General features: G+C 37.2%; 1 protein-coding gene and 3 long non-coding RNA genes across 5 annotated transcripts in view; 2 read left to right on the plus strand and 2 right to left on the minus strand.

Moving 5' to 3' along the window:
* The window catches only part of prr5l (proline rich 5 like), a 50,073-nt gene extending 44,526 nt beyond the window's left edge, over positions 1-5,547 (plus strand). Inside the window, exons 9-10 of one of the 2 annotated variants that reach the window (XM_087312479.1) lie at positions 2,677-4,705; positions 4,876-5,547. In XM_087312479.1, coding sequence (XP_087168605.1) covers positions 2,677-3,047 — 371 coding nt within the window. In that variant the 3' untranslated portion in view covers positions 3,048-4,705; positions 4,876-5,547. Of the gene's footprint in view, positions 1-2,676; positions 4,706-4,859 lie in introns of both variants that reach the window. The other variant, XM_087312478.1, reaches the window with a different exon arrangement.
* Positions 1-25,234, minus strand: part of LOC147830929 (uncharacterized) — a 101,199-nt gene that overhangs the window by 14,118 nt on the left and 61,847 nt on the right. The window lies entirely within an intron of this gene.
* LOC147837879 (uncharacterized) lies at positions 18,659-20,598 on the minus strand. Its single transcript, XR_015526607.1, has 3 exons — positions 20,535-20,598; positions 19,890-19,937; positions 18,659-19,046 (listed from the first exon to the last, which is right to left on the minus strand). It is a non-coding gene; the product is annotated as an uncharacterized LOC147837879 (long non-coding RNA).
* Positions 22,748-24,438, plus strand: LOC147837880 (uncharacterized). Its single transcript, XR_015526613.1, has 2 exons — positions 22,748-22,932; positions 24,045-24,438. It is a non-coding gene; the product is annotated as an uncharacterized LOC147837880 (long non-coding RNA).

Below are 25,234 nucleotides of genomic sequence, written 5' to 3' on the forward strand. Positions count from 1 at the left end.
GCATACACAATAGTATGTCAAGGTGTTACTAAAATTAATTAGTATTCTTACCTGTTATTAATTCTTTAAATTAATTACGTTGTAAATTCTGACAAATTTATTTTATTGTTTTGGCAGCAAACAAATATAAGACAGAAAATGTATAGTAAAATTAAGAAATCAGCAAATATATCATCTTACATATTACTGAGAGCCACAGGTCTGCACAGCAAGGCTGCAGTCAAACTAACGTTTAAGCATGCAAAATTCTGTCATATGGCTCTGCGAAAAGGAGTGGGATTAAACAAAATATTTAGAGACTGAAAAAGCAAGCAACTGGTCCATAATTTTTGTTCAGAGAGGTCATGGTCGGATCTTTGATTAGTCTCAAGCAATCACATGATGTGATTTCGCAGTTCAGAGTTCTCAAAGCTTGAACTTTCCAATGCTGCAAACTGTAAAATTTGTCACATGAGCATGCATTCCAGGTCTGCAGCATTCACATGCGTTTGAGTGGAAGTCTATAGGGAGAAAAGTGCAGTGTGACCGAGACTTTAAGCTGTAACTCTAATTAAACACACCTGATAAAACTAATTAAGGCTTGTTAGAAATCTACAGGTAATGTTGAAGCAGGGTGGGAACTAAACTCTGCTGTGCTGCAGTTCTCCAGGAACTTGGAGTTTGACCCCCATGGTATATAGCAGGGGTGCTTTATCCTGTTCCTGGAGATCTACGTTCCTGCAGATTTCAGTTGCTACCCATATCAAACACACCTGCCTGTAATTATCAAGTGGTGTTCAGGTCCTAATTAATTGGTTTAGGTGTGTTTGATATGGATAGTAACTGAAATCTGCAGGAAGGTAGATCTCCAGGAACAGGATTAAGCACCCCTGGTATATAGCATACTTTTAAAGCAACTGCTAACATTTATCACAATCACATATCCATTAAACACACACACACACACACACACACAAAGCTGACCATGCAAAAAAAAAAAAAAAAAAAAAAAACTGAACAGCAAAAAACACAAAATAATTATTTTAAATTTTAAAAATTTAAATAATTAAAAGCTCTGTCAAATCTCAAAAAGTTTAAAATAATTATAGAAAACAAAAATAAAGTTGGCAACACCGAAAAACCAAAGGATCCAATCTTTTATTGTTATAATTATCTCATGACAACAAACTTTTTTATTGTTTCAAATATAAATTCATAGATGGAAACACAGCTCTGAAAAATACTTAGCAACAAACTCACAACCTGGGACCGGACAGGGGAGCTTTTGTGTGTGGATGGCTATGTGTATCTATGTGTATCATGTTTTTGTTATTGCCTGTGATGATGTGCACATGTTACCTTACTGAGATGATGGAATTTAATTTTGGCTTAGTTGCCAGAAAGATACATACAACTGTTAGCATCTGTACATTATGGCAGTATGCAATATCCAATAAATACATATACTTAAACAAAAGTAATGTAAGAAGTTATATGAGGAGAGGCTAACTAGCTAACAATGTAGCTTTCAAGTACACAGTTCAAGATAACAACAATATAACTTAAAACACAGCCTTATTTTATAAACCCTCAAAAACATTTGAACACATTTTACTTACTCATTTTAGATTCTTATTTAAAGCCTAAAACATATCAGACTCAAAATCTGAATTGATAGACAGAGAATAGAACACACTCAGCAGTAAACAAATCAAACACCTGGCTCCCTTAAAGGGCCAGCATTTTCTGAAAACTCTTTTTAACACCTTTGTGTTTAGAATAAGACGGACAGCATGTGGGAGTGTGTGGTGATGCCTAAATCATTATTTTTTTTTACAGTTATTTACTGCACAATCTACAGAGTAACAGTGCAGTTATACTAATTAAACACACCTGATCAAACTAAATCTAAAGGTAGTGTGCTGAAGCAGGGCTGGAACTAAATTCTACTAGGCTGTGGCCTTCCAGGAGTTTGACACCCCTGTTACATAGCATATTTTCAAAGCAACTGCCTACATTTATCACAGTTATGCACATATCGTTTAATGAAAACAATAAAAATATACTATAATATAAACTTCATCCATAGAAAAAATAAATAAATAATCTGATTCTCATGTCGTTCCAAATCTGTAGTAATAATAAAAAACACAACAAATATCATGATTTATACATTTATTTAGAAAAAGCCTTTATACTGTTAATGGCACTTTTACTTGCCAGTTTTCCAGACAAATTCATTGAGTCTCTGCAAAAAAGTATGTGCGTGTTGTTTAAGATATATATATATTTTTTAAATAACACATTTTTACTAGTTATTTAGCAAAATACTAATATTCAGTTGAAAGTGCAATTTAAAATCTTAACTATAGGTCAAACTAGGCAATTAAATTAAATTAAATTAAATTAAAGAAGATATTTTGAAAAATGTTGAAACCCAGTAACCATTAACTTTCATAGTATTTGTTTTTTCTTCTGCGGCTGTCAATAGTTACAGATTTTCAACATTCTTCAAAATATCTAATGTGTTCAACAGAACAAAAAAAAATGGTATGAACCATTTCAAAGGCGCGTAAATGATGGCCGAATTTTCATTTTAAGGTGAACTATCACTTTAAGAAACCGACAGATTTATATCATTAATCTTGATCTAACAGCATCAAATCTAACCACTGTCATGATGATTTTGATCTCCAGAGGGTAACAGACTGGTTAACACTCCCCACCTCGCTCAACCCGAGATTATGGTGACGCATTTTGCCCACGAGTCCTTCCTGGCACCTCTAATTGAACACGAAGGTGAAGCCTATTTGGAAAGGACTGCCGGTGTGAGACGCCACACTGTCGCCAATGTGCAATCGGACATCCAGCTCCTGACCATGAATAACAGGATGCACTCAGAGAAAGTCGAGGTCAGTGGGACATCCAGAACAACCAAGACAGAGAGCAAAAGGACACCTAAGACTCCTTTCTGCAGCGAACCTGCCTTTTTTGACTCCCTGCCAAGTGGCATGGAAATCCGGCGAGGCCAAAGCAATGCAGAGATGAAGTGTGGCTTAACTAGTTAGAAAAGCGTCACTATCTGTTCACTGCAATCTTCTAAAGTCAAGATAACTGAGACAAGCTAGGACGTGTTCCTTTAACACTAGAACCGCCATGAGGTAAAATTGACCCATTTCTGTTTTCAGATTCACACATAACAAAAAAAAAACTGTAGAAACTACCACAAAAAGTTCCAGTGAAATCAAGATAAAGTTTTTTGGATGTTAATATCAGTATGCCCCTGATAAATAAAGGGATTAAGCTGAAGGAAAATGAAGGAATGAATATCAGTATGTTAGCCTTAAGGATATCTATGAGTTAGTGTGCTCTAAAACATTGACAAATGTCAATATTAGGAACATCCATTCACTTTCTTTCAGCTTAGTGCCTGATTATCAGGGGTCACCACAGCGGAATGAACCGCCAAATTTTATATCATATGTTTAATGCTACGTATGCCCTTCTAGACGCAACCCAGTACTGGGAAACACCCATACATTCTCATTCACACATACTCTATGGCCAATTTACTCAGTTCACCTTTAGCGCATTTCTTTGGACTGTGCGGGAAACCCTAGCACCCGGAGGAAACCAACATGAACACAGGGAGAACATACAAACTACACATAGATATCCCAACTAGACTCGAACCAGCGACACAGTGTGTCTGAGCCACCATGCTGCCTATTAAGAACATATAACCCTCATATAAACACCCAAAGCTTGCAGTTTCTTCATCTGACCAATCAAATGCTCTTTAGCATTTGACATGCCCTGCCCCCTTCTTTGCTATTTGCACTTGTGCTCAACCAACTTTCACCGGCAGAGCCGTGATAGAAATTAAATACTATTGGCCATTTTTTTAAAGGGGGAGGAGCCCTGTCTTTACAAGACAGGCCCGTTACTCAACAAGACCACCCCTTTTTCAAATCACTATTCCCCTTATTCTTCGATGCGGAAGTGTGCTCATTTTTGCAATTGTTTTTGTTAACTTCCGATTTAGCTACCAATGGTATAAATGATAGCAGAAAACCGTCCAACGACTTGCTCTTCAAACAAGTTTGTTTACAACAAAGTAGATTATTGTAACTAGAAAATATCAGTTTGCAACAAAAATCTATGGAAGTAAATGAGACTGGAAGTCTCGAGCCAAGAATAAGGTCAATAGTTACTAGACATGCCCCTTACTGCTGATTGGCTGCAAGTGTGTTTCGGGATTCGGTCCGACACTGTCAAAAATATTCCTTAGTGCAATACATCCCAATGGAATATGTCCTTAAACACACTAGAAACAATCAAATGTAAGGGTTTTAGTGGTATTTGTATTGAAAATCTAATTTAAAAGCTGTTAACATTACACTTGCATTACCAATGCAACAACTGGCGCATTTGTATTACATTCCAAAGAGCTCTTTTATCAGCATCACAGTGGAAAACTTCACCTACCTGATTTCACCAAGTGGGACATGTTCCTGGATTAATATCTGTGTTGATCCTGGAACAGCATTCCAATCAGCCAATCAGAATTAAGGGATACATTTACAGTTTAAGTTTAGGCACCTCTCCGTGGTTGTTATGCAGCATCTATTCTCCTTTTTTGGGATTAATTTACAGTTATGGTTGGGTTTAGGGGTAGGGAATAGGTATGGATTACACTTTCCAACAAAAATTATGTTCTAGGACAGTGGTGGCCAAACTCGATCCTGGAGGGCCGGTGTCCTGCATAGTTTAGCTCCAACACTAATCAAACACACCTGCTTATAGATTTATAGTGATCTTGAAGACACTAAATAGCATGTTCAGGTGTGTTTGATTAGTGTTGGAGCTAAACTATGCAGGACACCGGCCCTCCAGGATCGAGTTTGCCCACCACTGTTCTAGGATCAACATAGATGTTAATCCAGGATCGCATCGTACTTGGCAAAATCATAACGTGCGTAAAATGAAGCCATATCTGTGCTGACTGGTCCAGTTTGGCACAGAAAGGATTGGTGAGGCTAATGAACCATATGGCCAGATAGTGGAAAAACGACATTGCAAAAAAATTCATGTTATTCATACACCCTGTTAAACATTATTGAGATAAAAGCTGATTAAATATGGACCTTACACACATGTAATTTATCCAAGTGATGCTTTTATTTTCGTTTTGTCAATCACAAATGTTTTGGCGCTCTATGTTGCTAGCTAATGTCTTTTACCTGTTGAAGATCAGTCACAATAGATAAACAAAGGAGATTTATGGAAGCCAAACCGGTATTATCACTCATTTCCACTGAGTGGTATGGTTTAATACAGCACAGTACAGAATTTCCATTTCAGAAGTACAAAACCAAAATATCGAATCGTACAACTTTTTTGAGACCTATTCGGAGAAAATCGTCATTTGAGCATGCAAGGGAAACAACAACACAGAAAGCACCATTTTTAAATACACATCTGAAAAACAACATCGTAATAATAATAATTTTATTATTTATTTATTATTTATTTAAGTTTAATAATAATAAAATGATGGCATGCTGCAACAAACCATGGTCCAAAGCTTGTTGTTTGTGACAAAGGGCCCCACAGCAAGCATGAGCAGTATCTGCTGCATGTCCTCAATTCTTGTCAACTGGGCAATCTAAACATGCTGAAAACTTAAGGGTGCCACTTCCTCTGTATATTTGTGTTACATTTAAAATAATGAACTTGAGTATTGGCCTGTATGGCTTTTTTCACACAAGATTGGTGTCACTCACAACTTTTTGGCGTACACCATGCCTACTGAACAGTGGAAACGCAAGCCAGGGGAACCTGCATCGTATACACTACCTGACAAAAGTCTTGTCGCCTATCCAAGTTTTAGGAACAATAAATAATAACTTGACTTCTAGTTGATCATTTGGTTTCAGAAGTGGCTTATATGAAAAGCAAATGCCTCTAGATTACACTTATTTTAACAAAATAAAATATAATCATAAATGTAACTATTTAATTAGGACAGTAAGGTTTGAATTCGCTTAGACAAAAGTCTTGGCACTTACCAGACATAATGTACAGTATAAAATATAAAGTCATGCTGCAGTGGAAACAGAATGAATACTGTGTATGACTCCCATAAGCTTGGAGGACTGCATCCATACATCTTTGCAATGACTCAAACCACTTATTAATAAAGTCATCTGAAATGGCAAATAAAGCGTTCTTGCAGGACTCCCAGAGTTCATCATTCTCTGGATACATCTTCAATGCCTTCTCCTTCATCTTACCCCAGACATGCTCATTAATGTCCATGCCTGGTAACTGGGCTGGCCAATCCTGGAGCACCTTGATCTTCTTTGCTTTCAGGAACTTTGATGTGGAGGCTGAAGTGTGAAAAGGAGCGCTCTCCTGCTGAAGAACTTGCCCTCTCCTGTGGTTTGTAATGTAATGGGCAGCACAAATGTCTGGATACCTGAGGCTGTTGATGTTGCCATCCACACTGCAGCTCTCTCGCACGCCCCCATACTGAATGTACCCCAAACCATGACTTTTCCTTCACCAAACTTGACTGGCCTCTGTGAGAATCTTGGGTCCATAGGAGTTCCAATAGGTCTTCTGCAGTATGTGTGATGATTGGGATGCAGTTCAACAGATCATTCATCTGAAAATCATCTGCCACTTTTCCAAATGATTAAATAAAAGTCGCGATATTATTTGTTGCTCTTACAACTGAGATCGACGACAAGACTTTTATCAGGTAGTGTACACTGTACTGTACTGAGGCATAAATGATGAGTGTTGATGAGTCTGATAATGGTTTGATATCATATATATGTGAGTGTTGTATCCTGGATCTGCTCAGCATCATAGGTGATGCCCATGAATGTTTATTATTATTATAATAATAATAATTATTATTATTATTATTATTATAGACATTACTTTGTGAAGACATGGGCATGGGTCAATTTTACCCATTGGTGGATCTAGGTAACAATCGTTGGCGGTTCTACTGTTTATATAATATGGTGTCTAACATACTGTGAAAATGTGAGTTATTTTGTGCTAAATACTTGCTCTGCCTGTTGGAGGTCTGTCTGAGGTTTATTTCTTGCCAATCAAACTGAAAGTCACACTTTTTTTCTGCCTGGTGGTAAAGAAGTGTGACAATATGCTATGGTGAGCAAGCGGTTTATAGAGGTACAGCTACATGAGAGTAATGCCGAGTACAGACTGCACGATTTTTAAAGTAGACGTGTCACAGATGTTTTCACACTGCATGGCTATCTGGGGTAGCATTCTGTCGGTGCTGTTTTTACACTCCAGGATAAATCGACGACTGGGGGGTTCACTCTGCATGACTTAGGCCTTGTTTACACCAGTGCGTTTTAGTTTTGAAACGGCGTTCTAGATCTAAAAACGATCCGCGTCCACACTAGCGTTTCTGAACATATCTCCGTCCACACTATGCCACCAAAAACGTAGATCACATGACCATCCGCGCACTATGGGCATGCGTGTTCCAGTCTAAACAGGAAGCATGTGTCTCTCTCGGCATTTGGTTTATTGTTAGTCAACAAACGCCAGTTTAACAATAAATGCGATGGCAAAGAAAGCAAGAGAGGTATTTTTGTAGACAGGCGACTGGGTCGAGTCGTTACTAAACGTAACAAATGAATAACTGCACAGTGGCGTCTAAAACAGACAATAGTGCAAACAACGCTCCCATTTCTGTGACCATGTGGTTGTTTACAGTGAAGGCTGGTCGGCTGTCTTCCGGTGGCGTTAAAGCCATGTGTTATAGTCATGTGATAGGGGCTTAATGAATAAGGGAAGGATACGCAATTATACAAAAGCCCCAATCAGGTAGCGAATGTCGGCAGCCCCGCCTCCGTTTTCAGATGTCTCCGTTTTCCCCCATCCACACTGAGACGGAGCAGCAGAATGAAGACAGCCTCTCCAGCGTTTCCAAAACACTCCATTTTCGGCGCTCGAAAACTCCGGCGTAGTGTGGACAGATGGCGTAACCGTAGCAAAACTTATGTGTTTTCGAACTAAAACGCATTAGTGTAAACGTTACCTTTTTGACAACTTTGTCTCGGTCCCCAAACTATATCACAGCCAAACACATGCAAGAAGTGACATAGAAACAATGAGTGGTCACATACAGTAGTATATATTTTCTTATTAACTACATAATGAGAAAGAAGCTTTAAGTGGGGTAGAAAATGTACTTATATTGCGCAACTGTCAAATTTCCACTAGTTTTTCCTAATTTCTTATGTCAAAATAGACTAAAAAGAAGCCATTTTAACTTCTCCCCCAACCTCCTGCTGGCCTGCAGATACCCATACTAATGGATGCTGCTCTCTCATTGGCTGCAAGTGATCGCTGATGTTATTTTCAATCAGAACACATTTCACACGGCATGATTTTGAAGCGCCGACAGCTTCAGATATTCAGCATGCCAAATATCTGGGTGTCAGCGACTCATCAGCGATTGTCACGCCTTTGATAGTTCACACTGTGTGAATGTTAGTCATGTGAACGAGCACTGATTTGCCTGTGATTTCAGGCATGTGTCTGTGATTTCAAATCAGGGCTAAAATCATGCAGTCTGAACTCGGCGTAAGAGTGAACAATATCGATTCAAGCGGTAAAGGCCTAAAATGTGAACATTTCCTTTGACTCGGTTTGGAAGATTTTGCAGATAGGCATAATGTGCAGGTAAAATAATGTGTTGATTACGAGCCTGCAATAAGACAAGTAACGTTTTTATTTATATGATGATTCATAGTGTGTTCACACTTGGCAGGTTTGGTTAGATTAAAACAGACTTGCTTGTTTAGTACGGTTCATCGTTTAACTGGTGTGCAGCAAACAAACTGACTGAGAAAACGACCAAAGCTTTGGATGGGTCTCTTTTTCCATTAAACTCTGATGTGGTTCAATGAAAATATGAGTGCAATATGGACCTAAAACATCTAGACGAACCAAAAAACAATACAGTATGTTACAAGATTAAAACAGGACAGAAAGCATTACAGTACAATATATGCTTCAGAAATGTCTCCATGAAGCATATTTTTTGCTTTCGAATGAGACAGGAAAAAATCCTCCTGCTGTTTTGACTCATTGTATAGCCTCTTCATGAGATTTTCAACTGTAAAATATCTGAAAAACATCAAGAGCATATCCCAGTAAGCATTTTTTTAATGTCTTGGCTACAACTAAATTGGGCTGAATTGGGATGTCGGTGATGTCAGAAATCTAATAGACATTCAATTGAGGGCCTACTCACACTATGCCATCCGTACCGTGCCCAGGCCCGTTTCTCGGATCGTTTGAGAAGTGTGAGTGCGCTGAATCGGGCTCAAGCACGGTTCACTTGGCCGGCCCTGGCCCGGTTGGAAGAGGTGTGTCTGAGCGCGGTTCACTTTGTCTTTGTCGCAGTACGCTTGTGTGTGAGTGCAAAACGCGCCAAAGCCCGAAACTGAAAGCGAGACGTGACTTTTAAGGGGCTGTTTCATATAGATTTATTAATCATTCTTACTGTTTAGTGAACGCAAACTGCCGTAGCTTATTACATACGCAAACCCCTCACTGCACAACAGCTGCGCGCCTTCAGCAGACCTCCTCATTCCTGCAGCACGAGAGCTTTATGATCGTTTTTGAGCGCCAAAAGTGGCGGATCTGTTCGGCGAAATATCTGACTGCGTGTCACCGCATCCCTAAGGACTGTTTGGCGAAATATTTGACTGCATGTTACTGCATAACACACAACTAAAAACGATATAACTAGAGAAATCTCCACCGTGCTGCTGAGTGAGAGAGCGCTTCTCACTGAACAGCATAGCAGCGATGACGTAAGCGTGCCGAGGCCCATTTGTGGTGTGAGCGCGGGCCGTCGGGGGAGACGGGACGGGGGACAAGCGTGCTTTGGCCCGGTTCGAGGCAATTGTACCTACTGTGAGTACGGCCTAAATTCAATTCAATTTATTTATAAAGCACTTTAAAACAACACAGTTGACCAAAGTGCTGACAACAAAGAGTAAAACAAACTTTACAATACAAATAAATAAACATAAAATGTCGACATCTCGCGCTGTGCTAAAAGCCAAATTGAACAAGTGGGTTTTAAGAAGAGATTTAAAAACAGTAATGGAGGTGGCTTGTCTAATATGCAACGGCAACTCATTCCACGATTTTGGTGCAGCCACAGTAAAAGCCCGATCCCCTCTGAGCTTTCGACTGGTCCTGGGCACACCCAGGAGGAGCTGGTCTGCTGACCTGAGTGAACGAGAGGGTCTGTAAGGACAGAGAAGCTCAGAGAGGTAAAGGGGTGCAGTACCATTTTAGACACTTAAAAACAAATAAAAGCAGCTTAAAATGCATCCTGAAGTGCACGGGCAGCCAGTAAAGAGAAGATAAAACCGGGGTGATGTGCTCGTATTTGCGTTTGCCAGTTAAAAGACGTGCAGCTGCATTCCGAACCAGTTGCAGTCGAGAGATAGAAGACTGACTCACCCCAAAATATAGGGCATTGCAGTAGTCCAAGCGGGAGGTTATAAAAGCATGGATTACTGTTTCAAAGTGCTTGTTTGATAAAACATGCTTCATTTTGGCCAGTTCATCTCAAGTGAAAGAAGCTAGAGCGAACAACAGACCGAATCTAGCTTTCAAGCTTTAGTTCAGGATCCATTTTAAAACCCAAGTTCACAATTTCTGGCTTACAGAAAGTTTCAAGATTATTAAGGTGTAGACATCTAACAATTATCAAAAAATAAAGTATCAAATAGGCTGAAATGAATGATTACACATGCGAAGTCTGTTTTTAGACTATTGTTAGACTTTGATTTTCAGTGGCAGCTCAAAAATAGCCTTGTTTCAGCGAAGACGTCTATGTTTAGATGTCTATTAGTCCTCTTTTAAGCACAGAAACAGCATTGTTTGGATGTCTGGCTCAGTAAGTTCTACCACAAGTTAAACATATGCCACAAAACTGTTCAATTATAAAAATCAGTGTACACCATAAATAAACCAAGGATTAAAAAAAGTATTTTGGTGCAAACTTAGGGTGCATTCACACTTTAATTAAAAGTAATTCTGGTACGATGGCGGTTCATATGAAAAACACTGCCATTCAACCTTGGTCTACATCAAACAAGCAGAAAAAAATTGTTTGGTGTGAACCTCAAGCGAACAAAGACTGGTCTGGACCAAACAAACCAAGACAACCAAATGACACATTTTAATATCTTTTTTGGGGGTTTTATTGGTTTATACAGAAAACCTTTGTGTTGTTGTTTTGTATCTTTAGGTTCAGTTTTAATTGTTGACATTGTAAACTTTTAAGCAAATGAAGACTAAAACAAACTAAACCTAAACTGTGACTGAATGACAGGTTTAGTTTAATTAAATCGCTCTATTAAGTAAGTGCCATCATAACAAACTGCAGATGTAGATTTGATTTTTAAACTGGTACTGTTTGACTGAAGTATAAATGCAAAACAGACCAAAGACATACAAATGAACCAAAAACAGGAAATTATTTAACATGTTACAAGATGTGATCATTCAAATGACATGATTTGACTTTGTGAAAGGAGTGTTGTAACCGCATCTTTAGCTTCAGTATGGTAGTATAAATACTCAGCGAACTAGATCTAAATGTTTGCGTGTGTGTCAAATTAACAACAAAAAAAAAAAAAAAAAACCAATCAAAATATAAGTGTGAATGCATTGTCCAGAGTTTAAGGCAAGCTGTTGGGATTTAAATTATTCCCAGGATATGAATCTTAAGCAATGGCTTAACCTTGGCACCGAGTTTTGCTCTTTAAAAAGTAGTTCCCGCACAAAAGGGTTTTCAAGACTCTCTCAAAAACACGATTGTAATATTTTTTGTGACACTAATCACAGCTTTGCTGATATACCAACACAATCTCATGGCAATTCGTAACTTTTTGATTTAGTGGCTAATTCGTATGAATTCGTACGATGTAATGCGTACAATTAAGTACGATTTGCTCATCCCCCAATGACGGTTAGGTTTAGGGGTGGGGTTAGGTGCCACGCCTCCTTTTTAAAATCAATTTCATATGACTGAACTCGTACGAATTAACCACTAAACTGCGAAAACGTAAAATGCTTACGTTTTCTCGTGAGATCAGGCTGGATATACAGATATTTTGCAGTTACACGGGTACGATATTACATTTCTTCAACCGTATGATCATAATTGGCATAATTGTGTAACTAACAAATAAAATCAACCACCGAGAGTCTCAAATAGTGAGTGAGAAATGACTTTTTTCTGCCAGTGATTTACATCTGCAGCTGACCATCCACCCTGATCTCATGAGGAATTGTAATTATTTTACGTTTTGTCAGTTTAGTGGTTAATTCGTACGAATTTGTATGAGTTCATTCATATGAAAATACAATTTTAAAAAGGAGGTGTTGAACCCAACCCCGCCACTGAACCCAACCGTCATTGGGGGAAGAGCAAAATGTACTAAATTGTACGAATGAGATCGTACTAATCATACAAATTAGCCACTAAAACAAAAAAGTTATGAACTGCCGTGAGATCGTGTTGGACAATCTGAACAACAAAAGTCGCTGCTAATTTAAAAATGTCACTTTAAAACTAGGATTTTTACATTTTTTATAACCTTTTCACTAGCTAAAATATTCATTCTTAATATCAGGATATTATTTTACTAATTAATATATTAGAGTTTTTTAAATCAATTAAACGAAAAGTAAATCAAGTAAAAAAAAACTAAATTCTTGATACCTGCAGTTGCAATTTGACTAGAAAAGTTTTTGTATTTTTCAGTGATATGTAATAGATTTGCAGGCTGCTTTGACTTAATAAGTTGCAAGATATAAATTTGATGTAAAAAGGTTTTATTACCATTTAAATGCTAATTAATAATAGCAAAAATAGAATTTCTAATAGGAACAATACCTAATTTTGATATTTTTGTATACTAGTGGAAATTAGCGATTTATGCTACTGGAAACTCAATTCTTAATATCCAAACTTACCATTTTATTTTCAGTAAATTTTATAGCAGAAATAAAAATTAAAAAATCATAACCCGGGAATGCTTTAAATTTAAAATAGTCAGTCTGCTTTTAAGTATCTAATACCAGCACTGTATCACACTGTGTATAGTCGGTACTACATTTAATTAAAAAAATAATAATTTTTAGATAATTAGATATTCTTTAACTACATTACCCACAGTGCAATTTGGTAAATTCCACCAATCAATGGGTCTCAGTGCACCAAAAGAGTTATTTAGCTGTACATGTGTTGTTCGTGATTAGTTCATGTTAGTAAATGCATTAACTAATGAACGTTATTGTAAAGTGTTACCAGATACTTTACTTTAAAGACCAGGAAAATGACTTATTCCTTGCCATGAAAGTGATATTACTGAACATAAACACAGGAGACTGATAAAAACACTCATTTTAGAGGAGAATTTCAGCCGGCATTTAGAGGTTTCTGCATCTAAACTCTAATATTTTCATATTATAACGAACTTAAAATATACAACTTTTTTAATAATGTGATTGTGTCATTTGCAATGCTTCATGGGACTGGCCTTTTTCTTCGTTAAAGCTGTTAATTGTCAATTTTCACTGTGCTTTAGATCAGTTTATCTTGTGATTTACCTTGCTCCTGGGTGGTTTTCTGAATAAACCCTGTTTATGAATTTAAAAAATGATGGCATATCAGAAAAAAATCTAATGTTATATTTTGTTTTGTTTTATAGAGTTGTAATAATTTTGTGATCGAATTAACGTCATTTTTGAGTGTACATGTGTGTAAATATAGTGTAAATTGTCTTGCTAATAAATTAATTGTGATTTTGAAGTCATTCTGGATGGGATTGCGTGAATGTTTCCTTGCAGTGTGGTTTGAGAGTTTCAGAAAGCATGCGCCGCTCAGGTTCCTTCATCAGATTAGCTGTTAAGGAGCTTTAGATGTTGTTTTCTAAGGCTGATCACCTCAGAAAGCCTTTGTTTCAGCATGTGAGCCCTGCCAAAGAGCTCACAGCACATGCATTAATCAAGCACATCTGACCTCTGTGAAGGTTGAGTGTTTTTCTTCAAAAATAATATATTTTAATTCATTTAAAAAAAGGGTTAAAAGTACCGCAGAAGTATCGTCTGTGTTGTTATTGAAAGCATTTTTTAATATGGAACTTTTTGTATTGTAAATTGTGTATATTTTTATACATAATTTTATGATTGAACATCAGGACCAGCAAAATGTATTAAAGTAAAAATAAAAGTGTGAAATAATTTTGTTTAAGGTTAATATTGGTTACTTTTTTTCCTCAAGTTATTCTGGGAAAAGGATTCATTGAGGAAGTTCCTCTTCTGGCTGCCACTGAAAGGAAGTAGTTAAATCTCATTTAATGTGATTAGTTAAGTCAGGTTTTCCTATTAATAACATAGGAAGTTGTACAGTCAAAGGGAACGATTGCAGGTCAAGAAATACAATAATATTTACTGGTCTTGGATGCCACCTTGTGGAAGTTTGACTTGATTACAGTACATGATAGAAATGAACTGTGTGTACAACTGAGATCAAAATTAAAGTACAACATTGATGAAGGACTTTTAGTTTTGGATATCACAGTAAAAAAGAAGCTGTTGTTTCCAAAATAGCCAAGGCATCTAAACTTTTTTAATTTTTTATTTATTTACTTTTATTTTATTTTTATTTTTTTGTGGAAAACAACAGTAATGATTTTAAAATGGAGAAAAATTACAACAAGACAAAACAAAATGAGTAGGAAGTGTACGAGCTCTCTTTTTTGTTGGATTATTTACAGTGGTGCCAATAGAGAATGAAAAAGAGGAACAAACAAGATGAAAAATACAACAGAAATCAAACAAAAAACAAAGAAATGTCAATGGGTTATCTGACCTGAGGATGGATATATAATAGATAAAAAAATTGAGGGTGAAATAAGAAGATATTAACAATTTAGAGCTTTAATAGATTATACTTATTAAAGTTTGTGCAAATTGCATATGTTTTGAGTGCTTTCTTGTTAAGTGAATGTGGAATTGTAAGTAATTTTGAATCTCTTGTATAAATGCTATACATGCTGGCTTGCAGTTTGGAAATTTACATTCATGAATATAAAATCTGCATAAAAAGGAATAAGGTTTATTACAAAGCAGACATTATATTTTGTGTTAAAAAATCAATATTCCATTAACATTGGCATAGGTTATCTTCTGACAAATCTTAAATATCAACGTCATCCATTGTTTACTTTTAAAAGATCCACAAATTCAGCAGGTATGAAGACTAACCCAGATATAATAAGAATTAAGAAATCCACTTTTATACAAGAGTGTTTTACGTACAGATATTGCGTAGCATTTTAGAGTTTAGTGAAGCGTGAGGCAGTTTTGCATCCAGCAACAGGTAAAAAAAAATAAATAAATAAAAAAAACTGTAGGCGAAGCAGTGGCGCAGTAGATAGTGCTGTCACCTCACAGCAAGAAGGTCGCTGGATCGAGCCTCATCTCAGTTGGCGTTTCTGTGTGGAGTTTGCATGTTCTCCCTGTGTTCGCATGGGTTTCCTCCGGGTGCTCTGGTTCCCTCCACAGTCCAAAGACATGCGGTACAGGTAAATTGGGTAGGCTAAATTGTCCGTAGTGTATGAGTGTGTGTGTGAATGTGTGTGTGGATGTTTCCCAGAGATGGGTTGCAGCTGGAAAGTCATCCGCTGTGAAAAAATGTGCTGGATAAGTTGGCGGTTCATTCTGCTGTGGCGACCCCACATTAATAAAGGGACTAAACCGACAAGAAAATGAATGAATGAATAAAACAAAACATTTCACCAATAGGTGTATTTAAGCTATGTGACATCATGGGACAGGAAGACTTGGACCTTCCCATATCCAGCAATGGAGGAAGGCTGGATCCAAGGATAGAAGGACCATGATCCAGGTGGAGATACGAAACCTGGAAGAGGAAGGAAGAAAGGCAAGAGCAGTGGAGCTAGCGTCCCAGGGAGAATGGACCAAGTGGAAGATCGCATACGAAGATCTATGGAGATTGGAGCTTTTGCACATCTCATTCATGTTAAGATTGGTGTATGACACACTCCCAACTCTGACAAACTTGCACAAGTAGGGCTTAGGAGAGGACCCATTGTGCAAGCTTTGTGGGGAGAGGGGTACGATGACACACATCTTGTCAGGGTATAAAACAGCACTTGCCCAAGGCACATACAGGTGCATGATGTACCATTACTTAAAAATGTAGTGCAAGTAGAGTAAAAGTATCTGTTGTAAATATTACTCAGAGTATGAGCAAATAGTAGCCCTTTCAAAAGTACTCAAGAGTAGTGAGTAGTGAGTATTACGCAGTATGAAGCTGATGCGATTACATGTAATCTGTGCATGCGTGTGTAAACGTAACATTCTGTAGTGCATTTAGTTATTGTCCAGCAGGCACGCAATGTCATAAGACGCTAATATTAGGTTAGATTTAGGTTGTGATGTCAGGTGACCAAAATTCAATGTCTAGCCAGCGTCTAAGGACAACGTTATTTTGATGTCCAATAATGGCGTTAAATGACGTTGATATTTGGTTGATTTTAGGTTGTGGTAGAAAGTGACCAAAATCCAACGTCGAGCCAACATCTTAAACCAACGTCATATTGACATCAAATACTGACATTTATTCCTCAGGTATGGCAACCAAAATTCAACGTCTGATAGACATCATAGTGGTAACGTCCACACAATTTCAAGCTGTGACATCATTAGATGTTGATATTTGGTTGGTTTTAGGTTGGACATTGACGTTGGTCTGACGTTGAGTTCTGTCGTCAACAGCATTTTGGACATCATCTTGGATACTTTTAATGCGAAGTAGGCATCAAGACTTGACGTTGTAAACGGGGTCATAGATGTGATTACAAGTCACGCAGGGCGATTCAAAGTTACAACACACAATTAAACACATATTTTGCAAACTTCAGAAAATGAGACAACAACTTTAATTACACTTACATGTTGTGTAGGAAGGAGAACACTGCTAAAAAATCCAGCTTAAACCAGCCTAGGCTGGTTGGCTGGTTTTAGCTGGTTAACCAGCCTGGTTTTAGAGGGGTTTTGGCCATTTCCAGGCTGGTTTCCAGTCATTTCCAGCCTGGTCTTAGCTGGTTAGGCTGGAAAAGGACCAGCCAAATCCAGCTAACACCAGCTTGACCAGCCTGGTTTAAGCTGGACATAGCTGGTTTTGGTTGGACTCCCAGCTTAGCTAGGCTGGTCAAGCTGGTTTTAGCTGGTCATCTCCCAACCTGACCAGCTAAGACCAGGCTGGAAATGGCTGGAAACGGCTGGAAACTAGCCTGGAAGTGGCCAAAACCCCTCTAAACCAGGCTGGTCGACCAGCTAAAACCAGCCAACTAGCCTAGACTGGTTTAAGCTGGATATTTCCGCAGGGAAGCACTTACAGGATCTGGAGGAAGAAAAAACAGGTCCATACAAACTGTAACTGACAAAGTCCCGTACATTAGTAGTCTTTGCTGATCCTTCCTTTAATAACAAGCGGCTGGCAAATCCCACACAGCAGGGTAGGTTATTGTATCAATCATCAGAAAAATGACAGGAACAAACACAGCACATGGTATGGTGTGATATAGTGGAGAAAACAAACTTTAACCCTTTATTTCCCACAGCTGCATGTCTGGCCATCTCTCAGTTATAGTAATCTTCGCGTCATGATTAATCCCATGATCCCTCGCAGACGCGTTCACATTTTACCGGATCTGGTTGTTCATATTTGGCAATGTCCTGTATCGACGTTGACACGTTCAGGCAAACGATCCGATTAAAGGACGAATCATTTATCTGACTCTGAGTCGACTCAAAAGAATCAATAGTTTTAAAGGGGTGGTCCACTATGATATCATATTTTAAACTTTAGTTGATGTGTAATGTAGCTGTGTGAACATAAACAACATCTCTGAATGTAAAAAGTTCCAAGTTCAATGCAAAGGGAGACCTTTGTTTTTACAGAGTTAGCTTAGCAAAGCCTACAATGAACGAATTTTGGGGACTATAAAAAATACTTCCGCCCCCTGTGACATCACAAAAGTTCATTACTGCGCATCCAAACTGAGCAGGTAAGAGACGTGGCCAGAGGCGCTGTAACACTGTAAAAAATGTTACTTAGATCTAACTTATAAAAAGTGAGGCAAGTGGTTGCATCGGACGTTTTAGGTTGATTCAACTTCCAGCCTTTTTTAAGTATTTTAAACACTAAAACATTGCTTAAAACAAATGCAATAAAATTAAGTTGAGCCAAATAATATTTCTAAAATTACTCAAATCAGATAAACTTACTTTTTTTGTTAAACTTAACTTACTTATACATTGCTATATGTTGACTGTACTCATTTTAATTAAGTATTATGAACTTAATGATCTAAATAAAATTAACCATGCATATGTCATTTAAAACGAATTTAATTGACTTCTGGCTGTAACCTCAGAAAATAAATCAGCGTTTCTATATTGTAAGCACAATATACACTAGTAAACACAGATAAACAGACTTTCCTGTCAATAACAATTAAATAAGAATGGGAAGATGGATTAAAGACCATAAGATGTATTCAATATCAATCAATGTTCCTTTTAATAGTGACTACAAAATAGGCCATTAATGTGGCTACACGTACACAATACATAAATAAAAACATTAATAATACCAGATCCTATTGAGAAATCATCCAAGGCAACTCAGTGAGGAGATTTGCATATTTTGATGAAGATTTTGGATGCATAATGTCCAGTCCCACAAAGAGTCTCTAATACATCTTAAATGTATACAGTTTTGATGGATACTTGAAGTCGAGGACATCGGTAAGTCCAAACAGGAGCCATCATGCATTTGACAGGTTTGGCAAACCTCTGACAGTCCTATGATAATCCAAACTGTGTTGGGCTGATGGCAAATTTTTCCCGTGGGCAGCCGCATGCACCTCTGATTCCTCACAACTCTATTGGTAGAGACAAAAAGAAACAGGAGTTCAGGTGGTTGCTACCAAACAACATTAAATAGCTAAATACTAAATAGAAAATAACTACAAGTGAAGTTACAAAAGTCCAGTGAGAATGATGCATGGATGAAACACCTTAGTTTATCAGTTAAAAATTACCTTAGTTAAAATTACCTAACTTTTATTTAAAAAATAAAAAAAGGTTATAGAGGTTGTGTAATTACATTATTCCAGGTGTTTTTAGTTAACAAATTTTAAAGAAAACTGTGATTTTACTCAGAGTAACAGTGCATGTCATTGTGGTTTCCTGTCAATCACAGAATTGTTAAAATTTAGGTATTACATTTTTTTGTTTATTTTGGCAACTTATAAAGCATAAGAATGTGTATTTAATTTAGATATTAAAACTGTTTGAAAACGGCTATAAGAAAATTATAGAATACAAATTCTATAATTTAATTGTCATCTTCATTTTGCACGTCATAATACAAATTTTATTAAATAAATAAATAAATACATTGCCATTTTACACATTACATTAAGGTTTACATTAAATTTTTGCTAAAGCTACATTTAATTGACTTTTTCTTCAAATTTAATGTCACTGGCAAATGACAGTTCAGTGATTCAGTGTTATCAGTTAGCTTTATTGAAAGACTGACAGATAATAAGAAACTGCATTAGGATATTTTTATACTGTTTTTACTGTTGCACACATAAAAAAAATCTTCAGATATCAAATGTAAGTTAATTCTATGGAGCCCACTATTGTTTGCAATTTTACCAATGTTTTACTTACCTGCAAATAATTATAGCTGTAATTGTATCTAATGTTTTTCTTACCTGGATGTGAAGTTTGAAGATCCACAGGTAACAAAATCACTTTGGTATCTAAAGACCAAGAACATGCATTTTAGAATGAGGTGCATACAATTTAAATGGTTCTGTAAACATCAGTAGTAAATGTAATTTAAGTTAAAATAAATTGTAAATCTGTAATTTATTCACTATGCAGCATTAAAAAACTTATGGACTAAATCTCTAAAACACAAACTTTAAGTTATACTTTCTCTTACGTTAAACACAAACTACTTAACTGTTGCATACGTTTCTGAATTTAATATCCATCCTTAATGTGCTGCTATAACTTAGGTGAGCTAACTTTAGCTAAGTTAGCGCTAACAAACTGAACCCCCACACCCCGACCGCCCACCAGTGACCTTGTTAATCGGTTCTGCAACGTTAGTTTTACCTACTAAGTGTTTTAAAACTACTTTCACTATTTTTCTCAATAATATCACTTTTAATCGTTAGTATAAACTAGCGTTGGTTAGCGTTAGCCAACTTAGCTTTCCATGTGAGAGCAGTCTAACTGTTAACATACCTGAGGCTACAGTACAATTTACAAAGCTAAAACCTCACCTGCCTAGCGAAGACAGCAGTTTTGCATGACTTTACAATTATCATTCGGCTAAATTTGCAACTTACCGTGTTAATCAGATCCGCTGCTGGGAGCAGTTAATGTCGACCATTGCAGAAGCTGCGTCTGCCTGCTAAATCCCGGGCAATGAAAAAGGAGTCACGCAAAACTATAAAAATCACGTTTTATGAACACCTGCCCACATCGACAGCTGCTCTAATAAATTGTCTGTGTCAACTCACTTTTATAACATTTATTCTACACAATAACCACGTACAAAAATCTACTCAAATAAATTGCATTAGTTTTATTTAAAATATACAGTTATATAAAAACTGATATATTTTAAGTAAAGAGGAAGCAAATTTTATTTTTTTGGTATAAAACAAATAAAATTAACTAGATTGCAATTATTTAAAGTAGATAGAACCAACTTTGTGAGTGTAGCACTTTTTACAGTGAACGTTATAGCAGAGATGAAGCTAAAAGTGCGTCTAAACATGGCTGTTTCCACAGAACTTCATCTGTTTCTGTATTTGGGCTTCCAAAGAACACGACACAAACACAGAAGTGCTTACAGTTCAATATTCATTATGTTCCAGAGAATTATAAAATACACAAAATAAACACAGCTCCAGAATCTCTCCCAGTTCAGTGCTGGTTTTGGCTAAAATCTCCTTAGCAGTGAGTGTTTTTATTTGTTAAAATTGATCGTGACATGTACAGTGTCTAGCGTTAATGGTATGCTGTAGCAAATGTAAACAATGGGTAATGCTGCTTTGCTGGCAAATGATTGAGCTACAAACTCATATTTATCAGTCAAACTGCTGTAAACACACACACACACTCCACCAGCACATTAGTGTCTCTTATGTCTGCGCTCGCGCGACTGCACTGATTGTCTTCAGGCAGCTTTTCCATGCGTTTCACATCTCAGATAATGAAGTCGCAAAAGATATGTGGATGATTCATATTACTTACACCTGCATATTCCGGATACACGTGAAAGACGTCGTGTAACGCGTTGAGTTAAAAAAATACAGTGCTAGCAGCAGAAAAATAAATCCAGGCTCAAACAGGTCGCATCCCACATCTTGTGCTTTATTCTTCTGTCACAATATATTACAGAAAATAACTTAATCCAAGCATCAGAGAAAAATAAAGTCCCGCGCACATGCGCTTGCTACAGAAAGTTCACACATTCACACACACACACACACACACACAGACATAGATGCAAATGTAACGGAGGCCAGCTAGTGTGTGCTGTGCAGGTAAACCTCACTCCTCTAAAGGTGCTCTAGCCATAGATGCTAGAGGTCATGGTCTTTAGCCTCCTTGTTAGAGCAACCAACTTCCATGCGGAAGGTCGCCGGTTCGATACCAACTCGGAGCAGATTGGGTGGCGTAGAACCGGCGGGGTTACATTGGTGCTGTGACCCGGATGAGAATGAGGTTTAGGGGGTAAGTGTAACAGAGGCCAGCTAGTGTGTGCTGTGCAGGTAAACCTCACTCCTCTAAAGGTGCTTTAGCGACAGATGCTAGAGGTCATGGTCTTTAGCCTCCTTGTTAGAGCAACCAACTCCCATGCGGAAGGTCGCTGGTTCGATACCAGCTCGGAGCAGGTTGAGTGGCGTAGGACCGGCAGGGTTACACAGACAACATTCACACCACACGCACACGCAAACGCTATTAAAGGAGCCGCACCCCATTTACACTCGTTACAGACACTTGTCAGATTTTATTATAGAGAGCAGGCAGAAGGTTGACTGAGGCATACACAGCAGAAAAGCGCATGCTTTTACGGGCGTGACGTGGACCCTATTCACCAATCGCAGCACATTATAACGATGACCAATCAGAGTCACTTAAGGGCGGGCCTTTCAGAGGAACTAGGAAATTTGACAGTCGTTTTCATGTTAGCTGAGTAGCTGTGTATAATCAAAGTGAGATATATGAAAAAATAACGCGATTTCCTTCAAGTGAAACATGAAGACACATTGCTTTGCATCTTATAAACACAACCAAGCCTTAAAATTACATTGTGGACCACCCCTTTAAACACGGTGCACTTTCGGATTTAAACCTCAGCTGGATGTTTTCATTCACTTAGTGCTGTTTTACACACTGCATGGATGGCAACTTTCAACAACCCATAATAGGGGCTCTTTAATATTCAAACAAGCATGGTGACAGAACACAGTCCATCTCAGTGGTTTAAATGGGCTATATGCACGCATTACTTCCGCGTTTTGTCTAAGGCCGCGGTCCAGCTTCCGGTCTGGGTGATTTTAAGCGGAGGTAAACAGTATTATGGCAGAGTCGTCAATATTTACTCGCTGTTTGCGAGTAAATTATGGTCAACGATGTGCAAATGATTGTCCGGATGTGCTCTACAACACCGCAGAGCAAAGCTTGAGAAGGTTTTCAAGTTTTATGCATCTTCCTACCTGTGCAATTATGAAGGTAAGTTCAGCTAGCCTGAAGGCTAACTTTAGCGTTAATACTCTTACGATCCGTCCATCTGCAGCTTTATCACGTAAGTAAAAATAATCATATGTGTACGTAATTCTGTCTCAAAGTGTCACGTAAAAACAGGGCAAGAATAAGATCTCAGTGAGAGCTTATTACTACCGATAGATCTATGAAGAAATCGGAGTCTCCTCACCAGCTGAGAGTAGGACAGCATACATGTGAAATTCTGTCCCATTCATACTTTTACTGTTCTAAAGTGACCACCACTGTTCAGTTCGGATAATTACAGAAACACAGATGCTGTCTTAGCTTGTAAGCATGATTATTGAGCAAGATATATTAGGAATAAAATAATACAATGCCATTCCATCCACAACAGACAAATAGCACTGTGTCACTGCTGAGATTTATTGCTGAAACAGTGGAGATGACAGATGCAGTGTAACAGTGTAGATAGCATGCTTTCTATTTAGTCGATAACATTGTAATTAAATGGGAGGGTGACCCAAAACAATAAGGTGTCATTAGTTAATTTCACATCAACAATTTGTCTATTGCAATATTTATTAGTTTTTTACATTAATGAACAAATGCTTGTTCATTGTGCTTGTTAACTCACAATGTAATAGCTAATGTTAACAAGCATGACTTTGGATTTTTATTCATTAGTAAATTAGTTTAACAATGCTAACTATTAAATATTAAATAGTTATTTTAATAGTGAGCAAATACATAAACTAATGAAACCTTATTTTAAAGTGTGACTAAAGGGAGCTACTTTTAAATAATTTAAATTAATGATTTACCGTGTAGTTAAATCTGATGATATTGCTGCAGATGCCTTTCAAAAGAAGATATTTTGAAGAAAGCTGAAAACCTGTAACCATTGACTTCCATAGTAGGAAAAAGAACTACTATGAATATCAGTGGTTGCAAGTTTCCAGCTTTCTTCAAAGTATTTTTGTTTGTGTTAAACATCAGAAAGAAACTCAAACAGGTTTGGAACAAGTGAAGGATGAGGAAATAGAATTTTCAGTTTTGAGTGAACTGCCTTTAATGACTCTCTTTAAAAACCTATTAATATTCTTGTTTCTGTTTTCTAGGTAACATTATGAGATTCAGAGCTAGAAAATTTTATGTGTTACTTCATCCTGGAGCGGACATTCGTCAGAAGATCCATGCCATCGTCTGCTAGTTAATAGCTCCTGCTCTTGAGTGGCTGAGAGTGGGATATGCAAACATTTGGTTGCTTTGCTTTTCCAGACAGCCCATTACTCTGAAATGTGTAATGTGAGTTGTCACATGAACAATTGTTTGGAATGGATCAATTATGTGTTAAGTTCCATGAGACAGATGGGTGATTTATTTATTTAATACGTATAAGCCCAAATACCTTTCTATGCACAAGTTACAGAAGAAGCACCTGATTCAAGAAAACAACTGATTCAATGTCATTTTTTCTGTTCATCTGAATAAAATATTTTTTTCAAAATGTTACATTTTTTTGACAATTTTTATTTCAAATTACATACAGTGAATTATATTTTATATGTACATTGAATAAAATAAAGGTCTTTATTCTGAATTAAAAAATTGCACTTAGAAAGTAGCTTAAGAAATGTTTATGTATATTAATGTTCTTTTTTTTTTACTTCAAAGGCAATGAAAATAAACTATTATTTGCCATAAAAGCTCCTTTCTTTAAATGTCTACATCCGGTTGGCACTCGAGCCTCGATCAGTTTTCTAGACTGAAATTGTCAGCTACACTCTTGTTTTTTTCTGTTTCTGTAAAATTCTCACGTTTAATATCAACAACCCACCTCTTCTGCACGACTTTGTCTTTTGGAAACGTGTGGAAACTAAGGTAAGAGTTAAATTTTTGACGCTGTGCATTGCTGAACACAGCAGTGGTATCTACAAGTACTGTTCTCACGTCTTTGAAATGACACTTTTAAACGTTTAGATGTCATATTTATGTAGCTGACATAAACATATATAAGTGGGCTATAATGGCATAAAACATTAAGACAACTGTCCAAAACATTACTCGTTTTTATCAGTAGCGCTCCTGTTGTAGCACTGTACTGTACGATCGGCGGAAGTAGGCTCGGGGTCTTAAATTTTACCGGAAATGCGTCACGCGCCGCCGTGCATAGAGCCCATTGCAGATTTCTCTGGATTTGATCATTCTTTGAAACATTTGGGATAATATAAGTATAACAATTATAATGAAGGTGTAGGTTATGTTGGCAGTTGTTAAATGCAGAGCTTCTCTATTAAAAACGAAAAGA

The sequence above is a fragment of the Danio rerio genome, chromosome 25, assembly GCF_052040795.2.
Source record: "Danio rerio strain M-AB ecotype USA chromosome 25, GRCz13ab, whole genome shotgun sequence".
NCBI classification, from domain to species: domain Eukaryota; kingdom Metazoa; phylum Chordata; class Actinopteri; order Cypriniformes; family Danionidae; genus Danio; species Danio rerio.